The 26,396-nt window shown below is 40.3% G+C and overlaps 1 protein-coding gene across 1 annotated transcript in view; it reads right to left on the reverse strand.

The window, feature by feature from the left end:
* Window positions 1–26,396, reverse strand: part of SPPL3 (signal peptide peptidase like 3) — a 55,907-nt gene that overhangs the window by 17,527 nt on the left and 11,984 nt on the right. The window contains exons 2-3 of the mRNA XM_036392912.2: window positions 5,780–5,857; window positions 110–198 (exon numbers count right to left, since the gene is read on the reverse strand). Coding sequence (XP_036248805.1) covers window positions 110–198; window positions 5,780–5,857 — 167 coding nt within the window. The remainder of the gene's footprint in view (window positions 1–109; window positions 199–5,779; window positions 5,858–26,396) is intronic.

Genomic DNA, 26,396 nt, shown 5'->3' on the forward strand with positions numbered 1-26,396 from the left:
CTGGCACCTGTGAATCTGCAATGCAGCAGCTCAGACACACCCACAGGTGAAGCAGGAGGTGCAGCACTGAGGTGCAGCACAAAGGGGAGGGAGTAAAGCTGACCCTTACTGTTATTGGTGCTGTTGCCATTAAATGACCCAGTGGTGCTGCTGTTGTCTTTCTCTTTGTCCTGATTCTCAAAGTCCATGTTCAGAGACCTGCAGGGAACAAAGCAAATGTGACAGATGAGTTCCAAACTCCTGCTCAGGCTCACCAGCTGCAGTCTCATTGCCCCTGCCACAGCACTCTGCCCCTGGAAAAGCCCTGTAATGCTGATTATTAGAAACACCACCACACACGGTGGGAAATGAAAATAACTGAGGTGCTTAGCTCCAAATGAGGCCCCACGTCCCAGACTCTGACAGTGAGATCACTCACCAGTGTCTACACTGGGGAGTGCTGAAAATCTGTGCTGCTGTTTGCTGTTACCTGATTTCTGGGAAGTGTAGAACATGATGGAAGCACAATAAATATTTCAATTCTCTTGTGAATTTGAACTCTTTCCAAGTTCTCATTTTTGTTCCTTTTCTTTCAAATTTGACTATCAGGTTTCATTTTTAAGACAATAATATTTCCTTCCTTGAAATGTTCTCATGAATGACCCAAACTAGCTTTTAAGTGTCTGCTTAATGTAAGGTCTTACTTCACTGAAAAAAATTTCAGCAAAGCCTAGAAAATAATCAGATATATATTTTACATGCACACAGAACAGATGACTAGAGGAAGCTCTGAATAAATAGTACAAATTAATACACTTTTACTAATCCATAGGAGCTGACAACACTCCCCTGAGTAGCCAGCTCAGCTGCTATTGATTCATCTTCTCATGTTTATATCAATACTTTTTAAAAGTTCCAATTTAGCACAGTATTCTACCCCCTTTTGCCACAGTCCTTCACTTTGATACAACTTTCAAATTATATTCTAACACATTTGGCATAACCTTCAGAAAAGGGGGAATTTCACTTAAGGTCTGTTTTGACCAGCAATAATTTCTATTGTTAAATTTGATGTGCTTTTAAGCAAAAAATACCAGTAATCAAGTTTACCATGACAGTTTCTCATTGATGCATGTGTGGTATCCACAATTTAGCTGCATATTGATTTATTTATTCAAATGAGCTACAGAGAACCACCAGAAGCACTGTGCATCTCCCACTGTGCACCTCCTGTCTTAAGCTCACAGCAGCATCCAAGTATTACAGCAGAACTTCCAGGTCACCAGGAATTAAAGTTCTTTTCAAGTTTAGCTTAACTGAGTAACACAAAGTAAACAAATTCTATTCATTTATCAGACCAGTAACAAATACACCACGGTCTTCTAAACTATTCCAGAGGTGTCACAGATATTTTATTGCAGTGCACTGATCATGTACTGCAAAGCACAGGTGAGCAAGTCCGTGCTGCAGTCCCAGAGCCTGGAATTAGGCACAACCAGGTCTACAGGACCAAGACACACGTGGTGTATTAAAGACAGAGGGGCTGAGCAGCTTCACTCCATAAAACAAAACCAAGAAAAGGGCTCTTCCAGCACAGAACTGGTTTGTTTCCTTTGCTTCTATTAAGCAAATGCTCCCCAACAGTGTTATGAGTTAAAGCAGCTTTTGGTCTCGGGCAAAACACGAGGAAGCTTCCACCTCAGACCCACAGTGCTTCTACATAAATCATGGATCATCAGTTAAAGGGTTCTGGAAAATACAAAGAGGCAATAGAGAACACGAAAATTCTAACAAATTAATCTGTTGTTCTTAGCTTGTTCTTTTAAAGATCTCTTTGCTCTGCCACTTGTTTGGAGTGCCTCCATCATTCATTTGCATCCCTTTTTCCCCATTATGCATTGTAGCTTTATAGTTTTCCTCTCAAGCTATAAAAATCTGGGAGGAGGCTGACAGCCCTCCAGGACTTGGTCCAAGATTCAGACAAACAAGATAATTCTTTTCTCAGGGCAGTGTTTTCTTCCCCTCTGAATTAGCACAGTTTAGCAAGAACCTCACACCATCATTCTCCCAATGGCATCGGGCAACTCGTAACTTAAGGGATTTTCTATCAGCAGAGAAAACTGGAAATAAAACCTATCACATCCACTGCCCATAAACAACCTCAGCCCCTCTCTTTTCATTGCCATAGTGTCAGCAATTATTATTATTACCTATAAATATCCTTGCCTCCAAAGCAAGCATAAATTAGGAAATTACTTTCACTTAACAACACAGCTGCTCTTTCAAGCCAACCTCTGAATAATCTCCAACTGTTTTATGATTTGGCTCTTCCCTCTGCTACAAATTATCACTAACACGATAAAAAAACCTAAGAAGCAATCACTAAAACACCTTCCAAGAAAGTTAAAAATCATACTGTAAAACAAGATAAACTCAAAACTACTGGGCTGTAGAGAAATGGCAAGCTGGGAAACATTCACTGTTTTGTTCAAGTTTCTCCTGGGCTCCCAAGGGAATGTTGAGTCAGCATCTCCCCTGGGGCACTGAGCTGCTCCATTGTTTCTTCTGTGGGTCCTCAGAGCTCCAGCTGGTTGCATTTCCAGTGCAGGGCTTCAAAGCAAGTCACCCTCTCCAGGGAGCCCCTCGGGAGGGTCACACCGAGGCCACAGGAATGAGTAATGCTGGCACTGCCTGCAAAGCTCAGACTCAGCCATGGATCACCCCACTGCAGAAACGCCTCAGGGAAACCCTGCACGAGATGTTCTTACCGAGCAATGGAGAAAATAGGAATGCAAGGATCTATCTTGCCCTATAGGGCACCTGCAGATGTAACTTATTGAGAAGTCCCTTCTTGCTCTACCAGTGAGGGCAGCCACCCACCTGAGAGCTGTGGGAGCATGGGAATGCCACGCTGGAAAGCCAACCCTGAGCACACCACGTTCACAGGACACTCTGGGCTCACCACGTGAGCTCCTTTCTATTCACACCCACACTCTGGACACCCAAAGCCTAGAGACAGAAGGCCCCAGGGTCATCCCATACTTCTGGTTTGGCTCAAAAGCAGGCATTTGAACAGGCAGATTCTGGGTTAAATCTGGCTTTACATAAGCTGAGAGCCCATGTCTGGGGATGTGATAGGATAGAAAAAGATTTAGCTGTTACCTGCAAAGTAAACCCAACATTAAAGTCACAGAGAAGCATTTGGACAAGAAGGTGCCTGTCTTGCCCTCAGAGACAACCTGTTCCAGGCTGAGCTCACCTCTTTAAAAATCCACAGCTAACACATCTACTTGCATGCTCCAGTTTACAGCTTGTAATGCTTTAAAGGATTAGTCTCGCCCCTTTGGCAGGCAGCAATAAAAGTATGTCAAGTTCAAGGACTGAGAGCAGTCAGAATGTGCATGAGAGAGACGTCCAGAAGGGCTGGAAGCAAAAGCTCCTGACCCGGCACAAATGCAGGCAGGAAATGCTCGTCCATGCACGGTCAGAGAAGGGGAACTCCTCTCTATTGCTGCACTTGGTTCTGGGCCTGGGCTCTACCCACAAGTGAGCAGACATTCTTCTGAGTATACTGGGGGTTTGGGATTTTTTCATTTGTTTTGGACAAATGCTTCTGTTAATAAGGACAGTGGACCAAGGCTTTCCTTTGTTCCCTGACACTGCCTGCCTTAGATTAGATCCACCACACACGTGGATTTTATCCTAATGACTCACCCACCCAATTCCTTCTGATCCTATTACTGCACTTCTGTTTCAGCCACTTGCCAAGAACATTACAGCAACTCTACCTGCTTCTTTTCAGTTGAAAATCAGAAAGCAAACCCACCTTCTACAACACAAAGGTTAACTGAGAGTGCTATTTTCTTTTTGTCTTACAACAGCTCTGCAGGAGATGAGCACTCAAATCCAGATGAACACACCACTGCTGACAGATGAGAATGAGCACCCTAAGCTGTAACTTTTATCTTTCCAGCGCATCAGTTTTCTAAGAAAATTCATCCACTTTGCCAGAAGTTTTCACTTTACTACTTTAAGAATTTCCAGATGAATATAATTTTGTAACTTACTACCACACATCAATTTTTAAAATAACTTAATTGTATTTCAGACCCGCTTGTAAACACCACTGCACAATTTTCCGTAAAAAACTGCTTTGGACCTCAGTCTCTGATCAAAGAGAATCAGAGTTCGTCCAAGTGCCCAACACAACTGTGGGTTTCAGCTCAGACCCCTGCTAAAGGAACCACATATAGGAGGTGAATTAGGAAAGTAATTTTAAAACTCTGGGACCCTATTTTGGTCTGTAACTCACATCGTGGGGTCTTCAGGATACACACAAAGGCAAAAGACTAAAACAAGACATTTCCTCAGTGGTTTGTATCCATCACCATCCCACTACTCCATCCATGACTCAGATTGCTCTGGAGTTCACAGTCCTTGCTACATGAGTAGTTTTAAATGTAAAGTATAGGACAAAATGCTAAGGGCATGTGTAGGTACCAATAGGAAGAGGATGGCAAACAGCAGGGGGAAATTCTGAAGGGCAAGGAGCTCCAAGAAAGAAGCCATTGAAGTTCACACACTCCTGCTGTTTTATATTGCACTATGTTTTCATAATTGAATTTTAATAAATGCTATTGCTTCTTGCAGCCAGATGCATAGTTCCTTTTACACAATAGCATAAATTCAAACAGTTAAAAATTTAATTAGTTCCTTGACTATATGCTAATCTGACTCAAAACTTGAAGAAAAAACTAAACAAATCCAACCTTTGATTACTTTTTTATTCTGATCATCTCTAGATTTTGTTTTCCTAAAGCCTTCTATTTTAATTCACCAGCAGTGCTGTTACCTAACGCTGGCTAACAACAACAGACAGCTCTTGCAAAAAAATTGGCTCTTTCATTATATGACTTTATTAACTTAGAGTAGTGATATGAAACCTCTTATCCTAAACCAGCTGCAGCTTACATCATATGGATGAGCACAGCTATCATCTATTTCAGGAATACTCACAGCAGTTCAGAGACTCCGCAGTGAGTACAAGGCCTTTTATCACAGAGCTGTGAAATGAAGCCATGTTCTTCAAGAAGCAGAAAGAAAACCATGCTGTATTTAAGTTAAAAAAAAATACTTTCATATTGTGATTATATTACTTCAATATTTCAGTATGAGCCTCATTCCTTAGGTGCCATTACAGTAAAACAAATTGTGTAATACAGCAGGCAAGTCTAAAAGGATAATTGAGTTTTCTCTGAACAATACTCAAGTCTCCTAAAATGAGGCCGATTTGATTTTTGAAGACTCAGACTCATCGTGCAGCAGCTCTCAGATGCTCTGCTGGAATTGAACACTGGCAGTGTTTCCCATTTCTCCATGAAGCTGTCACTGACACTGGAGCAAACAGCAGCGGGACCCAGGGATTGCTGCTCCACAGGAGAGCATTCCCAATCTACCACCACTGGCTGATGGAGAAAACTCTGCTATCCAGAACATTACCTTCTATCTGTCTCAACAATCCTTTTCTATCTCTAAAATATGATTTTACAGAGCTGTCCTCAAGGACTGACTTTTAAGTCATCTTATATGTGCTTGTACCACGACAATTACATCTTTCAGAAACCCCAGCTCGCTATTATTTCTTCCTTTTCCATTTCCTTCTCAGAAGCAAATAATTTTTATGTTGGCTATGTCTGACAAAGATACAATGAAACAAAAAGGCATAAACTGTATTCAGTCACTTGCAATATTTTTACTTGAAAAATAAAAACTGTGCAGAACCTTAAAAAGAAAATCTTACCTGAAACTGCCATAGACTATGAGGAGAATAGAAATCAGGAAGGTAGACACTTGACTGGAATCCACAAGGGAATATGCCCTGGAATTAGGAAAAAGAAGGCAGGTTTGTCATTGTGAGTGTCCATTTGCTAATTCTTTTTCTTATTTTAATACAAATACAGAACCGGATGACAAATCATGGCTGCTCCCTCTGAAGTTCTTGTCTCATCTAGAACACAAAACCTGTAGCTTGTGAATTCACTCATTATATTCAAGGCTGCAGCATGAAAAACCTGCACAGCCAAAGAAGGACAACTCAAAAGCCTTGTGGTAATTTATTCTGAAGTCACCAGATTCAGGGGTTTTTCCTCAAACTCATTAAAATCACTTCAATTGCAGCTACTGCAAAACCTCCTGCACATCAATAACAGGAACCTGCTTTCCATAACCCTTCTTGCATCTTCAGAGTGGCAATATGGCAGCCAAGGCTCCCTTAGCTGGGGGGAAACACCCCAAATAAATAAAAGAACCCTCCAAAGCTCACAACAAGCAGCAACATGCATTTATTAAACCACACACAATCACCTCCCTATTGCATCTTGCAGATCACTCAATGCAGGATTACTGGTGGACATTTCAAACCCAGCTTTATCTGGCTGACTTCCTAATGTAACACACTGTGTTTAAAGGATGAAATATGAACGTTAATGCAGCAGAGGCCACTGTGCTGGCAGGGGCAAGGAGAGGCTCTGGGAGTCACTCTGCAACTCCCAACGGGTTTTCCATAACTTGTACTAAAGTAATGGAAAAGAACAAGAAAAATACTCTATGATAATTGCATTAGTCTTATCCTACAAAAGACATAACTGAATATTTCTGAAACCAACCAAAAAGCCTAATTTCAGCAAGGCTATGGATATGGAACAAAGATAATTGAATTACATGATTGTTCCAAATTAAGTAGCACTGAGCAAATAAAAACTGAAGATACGAGACAGTTAAAGAAACACTCATCCCATTCCCAATTCAAAAGCAATTTAGAGATAATTACCAAACCACTAGACACACAATTTAAAACACTTTTGTTTAATATATAAACACAAATGTGAATCTTCTACTACAGAAACTCAATACTAAACATCACTGAAATACAGACTGCCTCTTCTAGATGGAATTATATACTTGTGCAATAAGCTTTTAAGAAATTAGAAACTGCTTTGGTTAATTACCATGAACAACTCCACATTAAAAGTGAAAAACAGGTATCTTCTTTGCTCATAATGTTGGCCAACACATAAAGACAATCTTAAGCTTTAAGTATTGCCTTTTCTTTGTATGCATGACCTTTAGTGCCAGGCTGTGCAATAGAGCCCTGAAAAGCATCCATGAAGATCAATATAGTGAATTGCAAATACACGCACTGTAATAACTCAGCACTTACAACCAGTGCACATACAAATGTTCAGGTTATACACAATCCAGTTCACAGCACATTCATGCCATGGTTACAGCTGAACTCTCACCAAAGACGACAGCCTGAGGACAATCACACTGGGTTTGTGTCCTGTTTCCAGCTCTGATTTCAGAGGGAAGCATTCCCTCAGCCAGCCTTGCACAAAGGGAAAGGAAAGCTTTGCATTGTTTGGATTTGAGAATAAATAGTGGAACTCGTCTATTAAAATACTCAGAAACTCCACATTTATGAGAAAAACAAAATTAATGGAATTTCAGAATGGATTAAACATGGCCAGGGTTATGCACTGAATTTTATTAACTTATGTTCATAAAATTTTATCTTCACAAATCAGCAAATATTTTTGAGATGAACAGTGTTTTCTACATAATTCTTCATTCGGTGACGACACTGGAAGCTATGATAATTAAAATGCCATTTTGTCATAATTTTAAATGTTAGTCACAACAACACTGTAAATGCTAAAAAGATTCATAAAAGGATAGAATAGAGATGATAGATGGAGCATGGATCAGCCCTGTGCATAATCCATCAGTTTTGTATTAAAACTGAGAGCCCTCTGGTTGGATGAAGGAACTGAAGAAATGCAAACCCGTGTAAAACAATGATCTAACACATCCCAGCCCTGCTGACAGCCTGCACTGGTGCTCAGGCCTGCAACCTGCTGATTGTGGGCAAGGCAGAAATGAGAATTAAATCCTTCCATGCTACACAAGTGAAGTGCAACAGAGTCATTGGAAACTCATCACAGACAGAGATGTTTCCTGACCACCCCCCATAGAGATCTTGTAACAGGACAACCTAAAAGCTCAGTGCTGCTACCAGATAAGGGTCTGGGGAAATCCATATTCTGATATTGCAGCAAACAGGGCCAGGGAGATGCAGTCACACTTCCCTTCCTCCTCAGGCAGCTGGAGAGAAACAAGGCAAAGCACACAGAGTGTGGCAGGCTGAACCGAGAGAGCAGCTCGGGCACGGCCAGTTCCATCCAAAGCTTCCAACACAAGGAACCCACACAAGCAAACTTGAAGGATAATTTTACAATGCCAAAGTGAATCTCACTCTAATAAAACCTCACATCTTTTAAACATTACATTTCCCTACATTATTTAAGGTATTGTACAAGACCTGAAACCAGAGCTGCTTCCTAAAATCCTAACCACTGACTGGATGGACAATTCTTTAAGAGACTAAAAATCCTTGATCCCAAACAAATACTTCCTAACACATTACTCTAGGTTAGAGGTAACAAGCAAATGACTATCACATGAAAGAATCAAAAGGTAAGATTACTTCCAAATTTTAATATTATTCAATATGCCAGTATCTTGCAAACCAATTTGTAATTTTAACTGAAATTTAAATAACCTTCTGCAAGCCAGATTCCACATGCACATAACAGGATTCTCCTACAGGCATATTTCAAGTATGCAAGCTCAAATGCTCTCACAGCCAAACAGCCTCAGTGCCATGTTCCTCTCACTGGCATCAGCCAAAGCCAGAACCCACACCAATGACAGTTTTCAGAAGCTGCAGTCACATTTAAGCAGCCTTCCACTGCACATATAAAAATGAAACCAGCTTCCTTCTAGCAAGGTATTTCTGTAAAACTCTTCAATCTTGGAACAAGTAATGGAAACTTATGCACAGAAAATGCCTGTACCAAGCTTGTGCACAGTTATCCTTTGACTTAAGTACTGATTTTAGATGCAATTCTCAGTACTTACAATATGACAATCTACAAAGAAGATATTATTCTTCATCCTCAATCTGAAAATTAATACTGGCTAAGGCCATGCTAAAGGCTCTTTTGAAGACTGACTCCAGCGCAGTTCACCTGTGTGTCATGTTACAAGAACAACTCCCAGCTCATTTCCAAACTCCAGCACATGTGCAGAACACTGCTCAAAATACAAAGACAACATGGGTTTTCCCAAGGAAATACATTTTTCAGGATTCTTGCACTACCACACCTGAAATTCAACATCCATGTGAGGAAGCTGGTTTAAGAATTACTATTAATAAATCTATCAGATTCTTCCTTAGTTAAGTAACAAGTAATTAATTATCACACCCTAGTACTTAATAAGGTGCCTTAAGACCATTTTCTCAGCCAGCTGCTGAGAGGTGACTTCTATAACCTGAGCTCTCACTCTGAACCTGCATCTTTACATGGCTGAGATCAATTTTCATAAATTCTCTGCCATTAGGCATCTATTTCTGGCAGCTTCATGGGCAAGGCTCAGAACACAGAGCCTGCTAAGGCATGCCAAGGCAGAGACACAGCAAGCACTGTTCCATGACATATTCTGTGTGTCTGCCCCAGAGCCTGACAGTGAGAGCATTGTGCACACAACAATCCCAGCAGGGCTGGCCAGCCTGGCACAGAGTGCTCCATAGACCTTTACCTACAGAGCAACTCCAGGGGTGCCCACTGGGACACACCAGCACTCCCCAGCAGAAACCATGCAAAATATCTGAGAGCTGGTGTGCCAAGCAGCACTCTCCTCTCTTCTGGGAAACAATGAATAACTTCTGTATTCCCAAGGGAACAGAGACCCACTTCATTCCCAGCCAGGGAAGATGGTAACCAGCTCATCAAAGTTGCCACAACAACAGTAATGGCACCACACTGAAGACACTTGGAAGCTCTTGTCTCTGAATCAGCAGCTGCAGGTCAAGCTCTTTAGCCCTGTCCCTCCAGGTCCAAGCTCACCTGTCTTTGTGGACATTCACCCTACAAGGTCTCTGCCATCTGCCTACTCTTTTCCTATGATGGACCTTCTGGGTTTTTTTCTTTTGTATTTCCACTGGAGAAAATCACCCAGGCAATATAAGCACTGCTTTTCATGTTTCAGCTCTTCTTTATCACCAAAAGACAAGCAGTTTCTGGATAACAAACTCCTTCCTTCCAAACCTCCAGCAGGAAACCTCAGGCAAAGTCTGGGGATTCTTTTTGCCCTTTGTGCTGAGCAGTAAGAACCTGCAATCTGAATTTGTTCAATGAAGACCCAAACCAGGAACCAAAGGGATCTCCAGATGACAGTGCAGAGCACTCCCCTCCTGTCATGGGCAATCTGAAATGACCACAAGCCAACACAGCCATCACAAAAACAACTTCTCACCTTTTCCAATCACCCCTTCTTCTTCATCTCATCTCTGCATAACCATCTGTAAAACCACACACAAAAGCAGACTGAGGAGCCTGCCTCTGAATAATAATGAAGAACAAATGGGAAAGTTTCTCAAGCGATTCAGACTCCTGATCTAGCACATCTCTGGACATAACATCAAAGAGAAAAGACTTTTCAGTGGCAGCATTAGCTTCAGTACCCCAGAATTATTGCTCAAAATATTAGGCAAGTTTTATGTATTTGGAATAAAAACTCCTGTTTGCACAAGATGCCTACTAAATGTATGATCATAAAAATTCAGCCCATAGATGAGTAAATATCACTCCTGACTCCCTGGTACAGGAGAAATTACTGTGAAGAATTCTGCCAAAGGGGCAATGAGGGGCCTGTGCCCTGAGGTTTCCATAGCAATGTACACTCAAGGCCTTGGACATGAATAATTCTCATACAAAAGCTGCTGTAACAGCAGCAAGACAAACCTTCCCTGCACACTTACTGTACCTACACAAGAATGCAAATAACAGAGCAACAAATAAATCACAATGACTTGGCAAGTGCAGCAGATGAACTAAGTTCACTAAAGCTCACATGAAGAGAGATTGCATTTCACCATGTATTTTTTTAAATCAGTGATCAAAACATCCAAGAGTTCACAAGATTGAGGAAAACAAGACTATAAAAGGATGGTGAGCGTGCTAGATAGGCTCGAGTACAGATGGATTAAAATAGAAAAGTTTTTGCTGTGTTTAATGGGACCAAATCTACAACTTGCAGACATCACAGAGCCACAAATTCACACTGGGAATGTAAGGAGATAATTTAATTCACTGATCTTACTCTGGGGAGAGACATCAGTCATGATAGGTGCTTACCTCATCTGTTGTTAAAAAACTAATTGGTGAAAAATTAAGGGACTTTCTTGACATGTGATGTAAGTCTTTCTGGCTACAATTTCTGTCCACAATTTTTCTCCTTTGAAAAGTCCTTTTCAAAACTCATGGAGAGCTTTTCATGCTATCCACATCTGGGGTAAAGTGGATCCAAACATGAATGGATATTTCCACTCACACATTTCAGTTTCTGAAGGATGTGGCTGCTTGAGAAGCGACCACACAAAACTTCAAATATTCTTCAGCCCACATTAAATCCATGACTATTTACCCAATCAATGTGGTACTTTTCACTTGCATTTCAAATACCACCCTTATAATCAAATGTCCCCTGTCTCCTCACAAGGTGACACTAATCCACACCCAGCACAACATGCATCCCAACCCTCTTCCAAAGAAACTTCCCCAGAGGCAGGTCCCAGCACTGGAACAGTGATGACAGGGCACCTCCCTCTGCCTCTCCCTCCCTGCTCTGTACTCAGCACTCATTCCAGAACTTGCTGAGGGCACACATTCAGCACGAGGGTCCCTTCTCACCTGATGGGCAACTCCTTCAAAGGGAAATTTAAAAAGTCCCCAATATCATTAAAAACAAAACAAAACAAAAAAACATCAAAAAAAAACCCCCAAAAAACCATTAAACCAAATCAGAACAATCAACTTCTGCTGGAAATCTGGTGTTCAATGTCAAAATCAAGGATGGAGTAAATTTCCACTCCCCTCCTCCCAAGGGTTTCATGTATTTCAAAGCATTTTAGTGTGTTTATTCCATCAGTGATTGTCTTAGCAACAGAAAAACAGAAAGTCAAGAAATAGCAGTTGGTAAACTTGAAGCAAGCTGAAGAGTATTGCTGCACTTCCTCTGCCCCACACCAGGTTTTTATAGCCATTACCTCCACATGGAAAACAACATTCACCCTCACACTCCTGCACTGACCCAAGGACTGTGGCTTTTTTGGATCATGCAAGAATGTGCCACTCATGAGGAAAAGATTTTCCTGAATCTACCTGCTTTGTAAGCTTTTAAAACATTCTACTATTTTATTCCTTAAAAAGAGTGTGTGGTAACTCAGTGATTAAGGCACTTTATTGCTAAGAGCAATTTATTTCTGATGCTCATGTACCTGGCACTTGTGAGCTGCCACTGTAGAATTATTTATTAAGAGCACAAATCAAACTCAAGGACTCCAGAGCACTCCTAGGGCACATGAAAGAAGAGCACTGCCATGGACATGAAGATCAATTACAGTTAATTGCACAAATACTCATTTTGGCTGGGGGTGGACTCACTCCATAGGTAAAACTAATACTGCTTTTTTCCTTTACTGGATTCCAGGTCAAGGGTATGACTAAAAAGCCTCTTTCAGCTGCCTTACATGTGTAAGATATATCCATATTTAAGAGCCTCCATTAGGCTTGCTGCCAAACCAAAGTTAAATCTGAGTGTAACAGTTAAAGGTATAATTTTAAGTGTGAAGTCATGGCACCCACAGCTGTAAACATATCTCAAGACTCTTCTATTCTTTAGTGTGATTCATAGGAAAGAGAGCAAATTGCCATGGCTTTGCTTCTGTTAAAGGAACAGCTTGTTTTCTAAAGTGAGTTTACAATTTCATCTCATTGTCACATGCAGGTCTCATTGTCATGCTAAGTATGAGTAATTCATGGAAACATGGGTTATGTCAGAAAATAAAACAAGTCTAAAGTGAAACAAAACAAAACAAAGAGGAAAGAGTAATATGGAATGTCTCACTAAAAGCAGACTTTCCTACACAGCCTGTTAGGGCTCAGGCAGGCATTTCAAACTAACCAGAGAACAATTCTGCTGTTTACCAGGCAGAGCTCCCAGAACAACATTTTCACACTATTAAATACCATACATATATTTTTTTTTCCTACCCATACAATTTTAAATCCCAAGCACCTCCTCTATTCTTTCCAGAAAGCTGATTTCCTAAATTATCTCTGCAAAACCAAATTCTAAGCTCCCAACTAAATTGCTAAGAGCAAACACTCCTCTGAGCTCTTTTGAGAGGAAATTGAAGTATCCAGAAAGGCATCAGGAGGCACAGTCTTGAAAAAAAAAACCAAATTCTGTTAAAAACATTCTCCGAGCTACTCCTTTGGCTCACCTGACTGTTTGCCACAGAACAAAGAATAACATGTTTCACAGTTTTTTGGAATTACAGCCACTGGAAGATTTCCAGATTTCACATTCTGCTTGGTGCACTCATTTCCTTGCAGGAATGGGAGCACAACTTCCAGTCCCTGCATGGAAGCACAACAATACTCCAGTCATGCAAAGGAGCATTATTCCCAAGCAACACAGGATAGTGCAGACATAGCTCAAAAATATTTTCAGCTCCTGATGCCCCCAGAGCTCCAGTGGAACCAGAGTCAACAGGATATTTGGGAGCAAAATTTGCAATCAGCAGTTAATGGAGAAAAATTAACCAGTATAGCTTCAAATAAGTTGTACTGGACACACGTACCTGAGTATGAAGCAGCCTGAACTAAAATATAGATCCAAAAATCATAGGATTGTCTTTGACATTGTTATCACAGAAAACACTGCCTTTTTTTATTCCACACTGGATACCTAATGTTTGTCTCTTACCTAAATACACACACAAAATACTTTTTGGCATTCTTTATGTTATTGAGGAGGGTTGGTTGGGTGGTTGATTTAGACTGGGTCGAGAGTTTTGCTCTAAACTTGACAAATGAAAAAAGATCTGGAAACCTTCCCTCCTTTTTTTCTCAAAGAAAGAAAAAAAGCAGCCATGAAAAGCAGAGCATGCTTTTGCTGCCAAATATATGTGACCACCAGCCAAGGAATCCTCTCCAGGAGCAAGATTTTGAAGTTGTATCACCAGGATTTTGAAAATGTGAAAAGTACATCTATACAATGATGCCTGCAATAGGGGACCCCACTGAAGGAGGAGTATAATTTCAATGAGTTAAACTGAAGAAGAATATGTGAAAAAACACATTTGATATCATGATACAGAGATTGTTAGTAGCAAATGTTTTACCTGATTTTATATCTTAATTGTGTCATGTCTGTTTTAACTGAGCTGTACCAGATCAGGCAACTTCTACAGCACTGGCATCCTAGTGCAGACCAGCCCCAGCAAACTGCTGGGCCAAGGCACAGCCCTGCTTCTGTTTCCTAAAACTATTCTTACTTTTATCCCTTCTTGACAATTAAATCTGAAGGACTCCAGCTTATGATAGGATTTGCCTATGTTGGTTTGAAAACCGAAAGCTTGAGGCAAGGAAAGCCCAACAGGCTCCACTGCAAACTGTATCAACTTCAGTTTTCTCACCTCTGACTTCAGGGGCATTAAGAGTTTTGCAAACAAAACCTGCTTTTTCAAATACCTGCCACTACAATTAGCTTGGATTTTGATACTAAAACTTACTCCCAGACAGGAGAAGAAGAAAGAAGTAGAAAAAACCATCACAGCCCCATTTTTGTGAAGCAAGCTTTGATCCAGGCCAGCAGCTGCACACCCAGCAGGTGTGACACAAAGAGGAAAAGAGTCAAGATGTGGCCATGAACAAGATGGGACTAAAATCTTTTGGGAGCAGCTTACAGATAGATCTCATTAAGCACAGTGTAATACACACACCTGTAATCCAAGCTTTGCTGGAGCTAACATAAATTAAACAAATCTAACCTTCCTATCTCCCTGTACCCAACCTTCCATGCAGAAGTAAGCATTGCTTTAATTAGGTTAATTTTCAAAACAGACCATAAGTACTGCAGTTGCTGCAATATATGATAACATATTTTAAAATATTGTGTGCTATTTCAGTCCTTTCAGTTTGGGTTTTCACTAGTAAACTGCAGACAGCTTTGCTCCAGCAGCACAGCTCCACCACAGTACAACACCTCGAGGCACTAACAATAAACCCCAGCATCAACAACAAACAGGGTGTTCAGTGAGGTGCAAGAAGCAGCCATTCTGCATTTGCAAGGGCCAAACTATCAGCTTGTTTAAAAGATGTTTGAGGATGAGAAAAAAAAAAAAACCAATCTGTTGAACTAATTAAAGAAACTGTATTGTCCTTAACTGCCTTCATAGTTTACTGCCTTACAAAAGACCAGTTTACTGCAGAGGGTAGATTCCAATTGTGCTGTAGTATCATAAAAAGTGCCAAACAGAAGTATGAATACAATGTTTTTGTGGGAAATTAAAACAAGCAAATGTCAGAACAAGAGGTAAACATATAACTATGGCAATGCACATAAATATATATATGAGACATCTGACATAGCAAGAGAGCTGCAGCTTAGCCACAAGAAAGAACTGACCACACAGGGAGACCTTCCTCTAACACAGAAAACTCTTTCCACCTTCCACAAATAATCAAGAGGAGGATTGGAAGGAGGGAGAGGAGAGGAGGTCAAATCAAGATCTGCTACACACAATCCTCTCTTGCCAGAGCCACAAGTATATTTCTTTATGTAAATGTTCAGATTCCAACAGACCAGTGAACTCTGCAAAGGTCAGTCCAGTATTTAGCCTACTCCAAAGACTTGCTGAAACAGCTCTTTTACCTAAATTACCACTTTCAACTGTATGAATTTTCAAAAAACAGCCCTTTTTACATCAGGAAAAAAGGCAAATCAAGGGTGTGGTTACCATAATTAAAGTCTACAAAGTACCACTGTGCAAGCTGTCTACAGCTTTATGCTACACAGCCTAATCTTGATCCAAATAACATCGTGCTTCACAAAGGGCCATGTGGAAATGTCAGTGGTTATCCTTGGCACAGGAAAGTTTTCTGCAATTTTGATGGCTAAGACCTCTTTGGATGATAAAGGTATTAATTTATATCCCAGTCATATATGCAACCTGGAGTTTTTAATCACTTGGTGGTAAAGCTCTGCATTACACAGAAGGTTGCTCAGTGCTGGGTTTCATTTTCTGGCACTTATTCTAATCACAGGAAAAAAAAAATAAAAACTTCCCTAGAATCTTCACCCTAGGCTCCCATCTATGTTTTGATCTCTGTAATTTCCACACTTAACAGAAAAGTGCATTAGAATGACTATAATCATACAAAACAGGAGGATGCTCCCTACATCCAGTTTATAGCAGAAAATATTTCCCTTGCAGAGGGAGTCCCAGGCTCTCCCACAGAGGAATCCCCAGGCCCTGCAGTGCCCCAGGAGCTGCTGCCCCCAGCCCCAGCTCGGGCACAGCTCCCCCCAGGGCTCAGGGTGCTGCTCCTGCAGAAGCCCTGCTGGCACCACAGTGCCAATGCTGACAAGCGATTTCTGTCATGACTCAGTGCTGGTAACGCAGCTGCCACACCACAATTCCACATCCAGCCAACACATCTCAGAGCACCCTGTGCTGTAAGCTGATAAAACATGGGAGTTTCTGTAATTTGGAGTTAAATATTTGTCCCAGTCCTCACTGCTGCTCCATCTGGAGCTGGAAGACAGTGGTGAGCAAATATCTCCTATGTTGCCTCACAGTTAAAGATTCATATTTACTGTGCAGGTTATTGCCAAACAATTCATGTACCACCTCTGATAGTGTGCTCTGTAACACTGTCTACAAGCACAATAAATTATGTGTTCACTTAAGGAAAAATAAACAAACAGAACCAAATCCAACCTCTCTGAAATAGTCAGAGAACATCAAAACAAGCTCATAAAATTCGACACAGCCTTACTTTTGAGTATTTTCAAACCATGGCACTTGGACTTTAACTTTTTCTAAATTTAGAAAAGAGGGATTGGAAGACTTCAGCTCTACACTTGCTCATGTCAGGAACTCCAAGAAGCTCCTTGGGCCTGTAACAGACCCAAAGCTCTGTAAGAGTATCAGGTGACTTTGGCAGGCACAGGCACAGAAGTCAAACTAAGTTGAACTGGTCTATTTTCCAAACACACAAACATGATCAAAAGGCACAAGAAGTAGAAAGCAGAAAGTGCTATCATTATTCCTGATAATACAAGAAAAAGGTGCTGGCGGGGCAAAAATGACCTTAAGTGAGTGAAGGAACTACCAGCAGTGAATCCAGAAGATGTAAGGGATGTTTCCTTTCTTCCTCGAAGCAGAAGCACTGACTGAAACACGCCTACCAGCTTTGGTATGTAAGTGAAAAGCCAAGGAGTTAAAAAGAAAAACCAACAAAACAACAAAAGCAAAAAACCCAAACTTCCATGATGCTAGAATGAAAAGCTTGAAGTAAAAGCTCACACCTGTAATATTGTAATGATAATATTTCATAGTTTCAGTACTTAATTTTTTAAGAATAATGCACTGCTATTCACAAAATCAGAAATAAAATTCTAAAATAAAAAAGCAACATAATTTGCTTTTTGAATAGCAAATGCAAGGTAACTTCTTTACAAATACTAAAGTCCTTTAAACAGGAAATAAATTAGGGCCTACACTATCAATATGTCAAAGAGCAGCTTTTCACTGCTGAATGGATCCCACCCAGAGAGAATGCACAAAGGCCTATTTGAACACACCACAATTCCCATGCTTAGTTCAGTTACAACTGAGGCAGTACAAAGGGGGAAATTACGTTTAAAACTGGGAATTTCCTCCTGTTCTGATGCAACTCACACCTTCAAGCACAGGACACACTCCACTAAGTCTCTTAATCAATGGGAAGAAATTACTATTTTATTTAGCACAGAAGCACAACCCAAACAAGCAAATGTGTGTTTATTCAAGGAAGAAAATTTCTGAGCATAAAGCACCAAGATGAGACTACACACAAATACAGCCAAGCAGAGCAGGTACCTGTGCCAAGGACTGGGTGACTCAGGGTATTATGAAGCAGCAAACAGAACTTGAGCTTCAATTGTTAGCATGGCACTAAACACACATCAACAGATCGAATGCAATTACCTTGATAAAACTGCACATGATTTACTACAAAAGTCAGTTATGGTTTTACAATATCAGCATTATGATTTCCCCATACTAGTGAACCTATTAATGCCAGTACTTTGGCCAGACACTTTTTTTTCCCTGAGGTGTTCTCTCAATTTTCATTTTTTTGACTCATGTGGTGTAAGAGCACACACAGCCCGTCCAGCACAGAAGGGAGAGAGGACTGCTGAGGGGGAAGGCAGGCTTGGATATAAATTTAGTTTCAATGTGAGCAGAATTATTAGCCTGTCACTGGGATGAGTGCAGAGAAGAGTTTCTAAGATGACTAGAAGAGATAGGAACTGAGTTTATTTAGTCTAGAAAAATACACAGTAAGGGGAGAAGCCCACAGGCAAAAGGAAACACTAAGTGGAAGAACTATGAGATTAAAACGACCTAAAATTGTGTTACACCAGGGAACCTACACTCTTTCCCAACACCAAACTGTAAACTGATCCCATTGCCCTCTCAAATCCAATTTCTTTTTCCAATTAACATCTCCATAGTCACAGGAACACTAGTGACAACACAACAAGTGGCAGTTCTTCCAAGCTTCACCCACTGTGCTTTCTTGGGGGAGGGGACACCAAAACCCAAAGGACACAAAAACCACGTGGACCAGTTCCAAATGTATTACCCAGTATGTTCTTTTCAGTCTTGAGAAACAAGAAAAAGAAGGAGAACATGTCCTACTGCTCTTTTGTACTCACTTATTCTAAACAGTAGAGGTTTAATTAAATGATAATGTTCAGAGATTATTAGAGGCATCTCACATGCTGAGCTGGGCTTCCAAATGCTGAAATGCTTATTAACAGCAAATTTTCTCAACAGCAGCTGTCATGTCTTCAATATTGTACCACAAAAACCTTTTGGACAAACTGAAGTACAGGAGTCTTCATGTACAGGACCAAATGAAATCTCTGTTTGACCAGCATCAAATTACAGCCACTTGAAAACTGAACTAGTTTCATCAGAGAGATATTGTCATTTCATCATCATCCTCCTCCTACAAACACAGAACTGAAATGCACACCCCAGATGAGCATCACACAACACACAGGGTGAGTCTGTAATATTCTGCAAACCCACAAATAGCCAGGCTTGAAAACTATCAGAAATCCCAAACAAAGCCAAAATACTAATTTTACTGGACAAAATGCTTGCCTTTTAAAAAGCAAATTTCTAGGTAAAGGCATTGAGATAACATTACATAGGAAAGTAAGTTCTCTCCTGTTTCAGGTCATCCACTAATTTGCACCAGTCATTCTAAATACACATTTCATTAATTCAAGCTGTACTCTTTAATGTGTGTTTTAGGCTAGAGAAACTGCAGCACAGCAGAGCAGAGATCCACTTCTAAAAAGAAGTTTTACCCTCAATATTCATTAAATGTCACAGCAGAGTCAGATTACATCTCCACCAGCATAAACTGAACCCAGACAAACAGTACAGCCCTGACAGGAGCAGCCACATCAGATTTTTCAGGAGTTGGTAAAAACCATGACACTTCCAACCACATGCATAGAAAGGAAATCACATAAATGCAAGGCAGGTTAACTTCTATTCTTTCCATCCTTAACAGGATTGCTTTGAAAAGAGTGAACAGACACTGCAGTATGAATTCTGAACACACAGAGGCAATGGCCTCCAATTTTGACATTAACTTAAAATCATTTCCCCAAGGATTAGGGAATTAACAGCTCATTTCTTTTAGGAAAAACACAGCACTGCTGGGCTCAATGGGGATGTCCATGCAGCGCAGGCTCTGAACAACTTAATATATGCCTGGCATCCAGGAGCTACTATAAAACAAACACGATGTGGTTTTGAACACAGGCTGCTGATGGCATAGTAGAAGACTCAGCTTTCCAGGAAATTGTACATGCTGGAAGCCTAAATGCTGATCCTTCACCATCTGTTTCAATTCACATTTTCATGTAATGTATGGAGCGAGTACCAAAACATAAATCAAAGTGAGTGACCGGATTTAAACACTTCAAACAAACAAAACAGTCTTTTCAGCTTGGCAACAGTCTCCCACTATCAACATTCAAACAAGTGAAATTAAACTGTATTTGTGGGGAGGAGCAAGCTCTTATCACACCAGCAAATACACAGCTGGAGAGACAGAAACCTTTCAGCAGGTACACATGAGAGCTGTGATATCCTCAAGGGGTACATAAAACACCTATGTATCATTAATTTAAAAAATTGCCTCCCACCAGAAGCAGATTTACCATTTTGTCAACAATATCAGAAAACTAGAACAGGAACAAACATTTGAAAATCTGAAGTTTTCCTGCTTAAGGAAAAAAAGAGTGTAGAGCTAAGGACATTCAAAATGTACTGAGAAAATTAGAAAGGGGATGTCACAGTTCTCTAAGCAGCACCTGGAAACTGCTGTGGGAGAAAAACAGCCCTGAGCTGGAAATGCAATGTTTCAGCAATCAATATTTTCATAACACATTAGCATATTTTCATAAGGCTTTTGATCTAGCCATTCAAACTAGGCAGGCAGGATCCATTTTAAAAGCAGCATTGTGTATAATCAAGGGTGTAAGACAGATCATAAAAGAGAAGTCAGCCTCTTTTTGAAGTCATTTCAGTTTTAATTCATTTAACTTGCACAATTTACCTCAAGGGTTTTTTCCCACACACATAAAACATATATGGGAAAGACTTAAAATCATTACATACAACTTAAATTTTCTACTCCAAACCCTATATTGTACCTGTACCATTTTTTAAATTTCTGAATCCAGAAAACTGTTTAACACTGATAGAGAACAATTTTCTCCAATCAACTGATCTCAATTTTTTTTTTTCCACCCAGAATGCAAACACATGGACTCTTAGAAACATTTCAAATATAATCCTTGTGTCCCCCATAACCACTCCTAATTTGGCACCTCTGCTTGGTTTCATCCCAGCTCTGGATTCCAAAGTCTCAAAGCCACCTACAAAAATACTGCAGAGCTAAATCCTCCCGATATCCTTCTGTAATGCCAGAGGTACTTTAAGCAGCAGACCAGTCTGAAAATACCCAAGTGCCCTGGGAAGGCAGAGATTACACTCTGTTGGGCTCCATCTATATTTCTGCTGATATTTCTTGCTCAGAAACAAAATGCTTTTTTGGAAAAGATTCTGTGGTGAACATCCAGATGTTTAACCTTCCTAAAAATAACCAAGTTCACCCTTGGAACAGTCATAATTCCAGAGCACCCTTTAGGCAAAAGCACTCACATCAGAACTAGAACACAGACTCACTCCAATAAAAGTTACACTCAGGAAAATGTAGTAGCAAGATGACAAAGCTGACTTGAACATTAGAATTTTTGGTTGATTGTTGAAGACACCTACTAAATTTAGACACAATTCACGGTGAGTTTGCCACATGCATTGATTCCTGTACCTAAAAACAATATGCTATTTTGAGACCAAAATAATATTAAAATGCTATTTCACTTTCATAACATTATTCACATTTGATTGTACAAAGTGAACAATGTAAAATGAAAAATTTAAAAATATCCCCTTAGTCATCCTTTATGTTTTATTTGAAATCTGCTTTTGCATAAGAAGTGAAGCACTGTGAGGATGTAGCTAACACAAATTTTAAGCTGTTTTTAAAATACTCTCTCATCACTGTTTGGCACTGGTGAGACTTTTTAAGTTAAGATTTTATGCATGAGCAACTGTAACCTGTGTTGCATAGGATTAAGCAGAACAACAACAAAAATCACAGCAGCACAAAGTTTCAGACATTTTCCCTGCCTGTTTTGTTGTCTGTATTTTCAGACAGTTCTAAATAAAAGTATTTAAAATGCAAGGAAAGACAAATAATTACGCAAAATTAACAAAGGTGGCCAACATTATAAGATGACAAAGAGAGAAAAATGTGACAAAAAGGTGACAGATACAATTTGTAGATGAAAAAATGAAGAGAACTTTACTTCAAAGTGAACTTTTTTTACTCAAGACTGAACTCTAGTTTGTCCAGATATTTTTCTCTAATATTGCCCAAATTTTCTTTTAAATATAACAGTATAACTCCTGGAAAACACATTTTCAAGCCCAAACCAGTTCTAAAAATACCAAACACATAGAGAACCGTGCACCTCTTAAGGCAAGGGCTCACATTTATTAGTGATGCTGCAGGACACGTTGAGGTTGCACTTCTGCAAGTCAGAGCCAAGTTCTCAGTCAGTAAGCGGCATTTGCTGGCTCCTCAGCAGTAGATGGGAACAGTTGCCTTTGTCTGAACTGCCATGCTGTCTATACATTTCCATGCTCAGCCAGGTGGCCACAGGCTGTTCAGGTCCCTCTTCACTCCCAAGAGCAGCTCCCCACACAGTCAGTGGAGAAGGACACATCTCTGCCCAGGGCTGGCGAGCGTCCTCTGCTCCCTCCATTCCCTGCAGGTATTTATGCACTCCTGGAGCTGAAGTTTAAAATTCAGTTGATGTGAATAATCACCCCATAATTTCTGATATATTTCTGGTATATACCAGTAAGACTTCAATTAGTCTACATAGGTTTTGTGTAATAGTTGGCATTTTCTGTCTCTGATTAATAATTGTGAAGGAAAGAAACACTGGATTAAAAGTAGCAGGATTTTAAAGAACTACATGCAAAACATGCATGCAACCCCCAAGAGTTTTTGCTCAATTCAGCTCATGATGAAGTCTTCATTCTTTTCTCTTTCAACAGCTCTCACTTATTACATTCACCTAAGCAACCCCATGGGAAACCACAGACATTACAAAATATTAGAAACTCAGTGGAAGGCAAATGCTGGATTTGACCAGGAATGTGATGACAAAGAGTTTGCTCTAGGCTTCTTTCAGGTTTTAGAAAGCCAATTTGCTTTCAGTTCATTTTAGGGGGAGAATGACATAGATTCCAGAGATGTAGTCAGCTATATGAAATCTTGTTTCACAAAACAGAAAATATGAACCACAATGTCTGCTCTCCTGGGAACAGAGGATAAACATCTAATCACATAGGCCCTTACAAAGGAAAACATTATCTTTTATTGAGAAGAAAGACTAGAAAAACATTCTTTTTCAATATTAGGCATTTGATTTTCTGCAGTAAGCGTGCAATGGCAGTACAACTCAGTTCCAGACAGGGTGCAGTATGAACTACCACAATGCATTGGTAAAGCTGACGATTTTCATCTTTTTCTATCAAACAAGATTTAGTAATAATATACAAATTACCCAGCAAATTTCAGACAAGATGGAATTTAACTCATCTTACCCATAACAACAGGAAAAGAAAAAAAAAAGCAGAAATAGTATCTGGCTTATGATACATAGTCAGAACATAGCACAGAATAATTAGTTTTAGAGTCTCCAGGTGGACAACAAAGACAAGACACTGCCATCAGCTTTCTTCAGTGTTGATACTTCCCTGGTGTCTAACACAAACCTTAATCAGGTCTAATTGCTCTAACTCCAACCAACACCAAAATAGTCTGCTGGATTTATTACTCATTTGCCAGATTGTGCAATGGCTTCCCATTCATTTCACAGTTACAAAAGAGGCTCCTTGAGGTTTGCAAGGCCTGTGTAAGGAACTCTGCCCAGCACGAAACTGCCACTCGTCAGTTCTACAGGGAACTCGTGGCCTTCCCAGTTTCCAGCCCTCAGTTCTGTGCAGAAGAGTCTCTCTCAATGTGCTTCTCTCTTGTGGAACACAAATTTGGCAGGGCACAGTGCTGCTCCTAACGCCGTGCCTCCAAATGGACCAGACAAAACATGTCTGGCTCTTCCCTCCTCCCTTCAGGACAAATACCATGGATCAGGTCACGTATCTTCATTGGTAAACCCTGAGCCTCCTTGGCAGTAGCTGCCCTATAAATTTATAGGACAGATAAATTGTCAGCATAAGTAAGCTGTATTCCTTCCCTGCCCATCTTTCTGTGCAATCCTAGCAGTGTCTTAATTAGCAGCATGAATTATTTGCCATGGTAATAGGGAGATATTCAAAGCACAGAATGATAATTTCCCTGAAATTTCAAACAAGACACTGGCTGGAGATGCACCTCCTGAGACATTATTAGGAAATACAAATAAAAATATAAGCATCTCTACCACATCCAAAGCCAGACTATTGCACAAGTGAAAAATTTCTTTACAAAACACAATACAGGTACACGAATGCTGTGATGCTTCTCATGGTGAGCTATGAGAAATACAAGTAACTGTGCCTGGAAAAGTCCAAGCACAACTGAGCTGGTTCCTGACAATGTTCAGACAATTGTCACAGGCAAATTGTGGCAAAACAGCAGTGTCTGTAGCAGCTGATTACAGGCTTCTGGTGTCACAGCATAAGCCATTCAGTAGCAATTATTTTCTTGCAGGGGTTAATCAATTATCAATGGCTGTAAGAAAGAAGGAAACACAACAAAAAGCCCCCAGCCCAAGCAAATGCCCTGAAGTATAGATGCTGTTTCACCAAACAAACAAACAAACAAACACCAGCTCCTCATTTCCAGTGACTGTGTGGAATGTGCCTTAGTGTGGAAATTACACCTGGTACAGAACCCAACACTTGTTAATAAGCAAAGCAGGGCACTGATTACCTGTCACTAAACTCTACTGATAGCATGCACTTCAATTCTCTCCTCATGTCCTGAAAACAACACAGACCTTAAATCCAACCACCACAGTGACAGAAAGGGTTTCTCAGCCATTCTCTTCACATTTTCTGCTTCAGAGAGTTTTCCTACCTTTCCAGCAGGGAAAGCCCAGTTTGGCTGGCAGCAAGGAGGGTCTGGCACTGATCTCAACCAGAGCAACGCTCCAGGAGGAACTCAGAACCACAATCACACAGCAACCAAAACACACCACCTTCCTTCAGCCTCACCCAGCACACCTTCACATTCATGGGATCCTTCCTCTTGGAAAGAATGGAACCCAATTCATTTTGGACAATTCCCTAATTGTAAAATCAAAAGCAATTTCTGATACATTTAAATCTTACAAAGCAACTAGAAAGAAGATTACTTTTGTGAAGAAAATTGCAAATGGCATTAGAGTTGTGCAGGATTTTTATCACCATTTGGTCTTAGCCCACTTGCCTTGTATCAGAAATGGGTGGGTGGCATATCCCTAAGTTTAGTAAGATTTTTTTAAAAGGAAAAAAGAGACCTAGTTACAACATGCTAAAAATTCCCCATCATCAAGAAAACATCCACTCAGCATTGATTACTAAAAATATCTCAACATATATACCCAAGACACTTTTAGTTACAAAACATCTACTCCTCAAAGCAACTTTTGTTTCCAAAACAAGAGCACTATGAATTTCTATTAGTTGGGCATTTTGCAGAGTTACTGTCCTCAGGTATCTACAACTACAAGAAAATCTAAATATTTGCTTCATTTTTACAGTGCTTGCACAGAAAAAATAAAGGACATCACTATCCTGATAAGATGCCACACTAGCTAAGATCCATGAATTCACACCATTCCTGCAACTATTTTTAAATTACTTCCATTGTTCCTCTCTCTTTACAAACTATCATCAAAAGAATTAACAGCCACAGAAATGAAGGAGAAGTTGGATCTCTTTGGATGATTTGGGGCATTATTCAGGGTCCAGAGGGGTCAGGAGATTCTGTGATCTCACTTCAACAAATTTGGACAGACTATAGCACTGCAGCCTTTCCAAATTAGTTATATAGGCATTATAAATAGATTGTCATGGAGTTCTAGAATCCTGCTCCTCCAGAGCTATCCATTTCCTATGCAGTACCAAGATACAGGACATTCAGCAGCCAGTTGCACTGAAAAATTCCATTACAAAAAACTTCCAATAGCTGAAACTACAATCGGCAAAATAAGGGCTTCTATTAGCAACAAGGGATAACAAATTTTCACACTGTACCCTAATGAAAGGGAACTGTATTAGTGTCTTCCAGAACTGGAGCAGTAAGTTATTTGAACCAGGTTCCAGACAATTGAGTCTTTAACATAAGAAAACATAGCCTGTCTTCTATCAATGCAGCTCAGCCTCATCCCAGACACTGTCAGCCCTCCAAGTCCAGAAGTGCCATTTTTCTGAATAAGGTTGTTCAACCTAAAAACTCTACACAATTCATTGCCCAACTCCACCCTTCTCTTGGTCCTCTAACAGCCACATTACCCAAGAGTAAGAATGTGCTGCAGTTCCAGGCCTAAGTTCATCTAAAGTGCAGCTGAGGCAGGCACATCATCCCAGG

The sequence above is a fragment of the Molothrus ater genome, chromosome 18 (assembly GCF_012460135.2).
Source record: "Molothrus ater isolate BHLD 08-10-18 breed brown headed cowbird chromosome 18, BPBGC_Mater_1.1, whole genome shotgun sequence".
NCBI classification, from domain to species: domain Eukaryota; kingdom Metazoa; phylum Chordata; class Aves; order Passeriformes; family Icteridae; genus Molothrus; species Molothrus ater.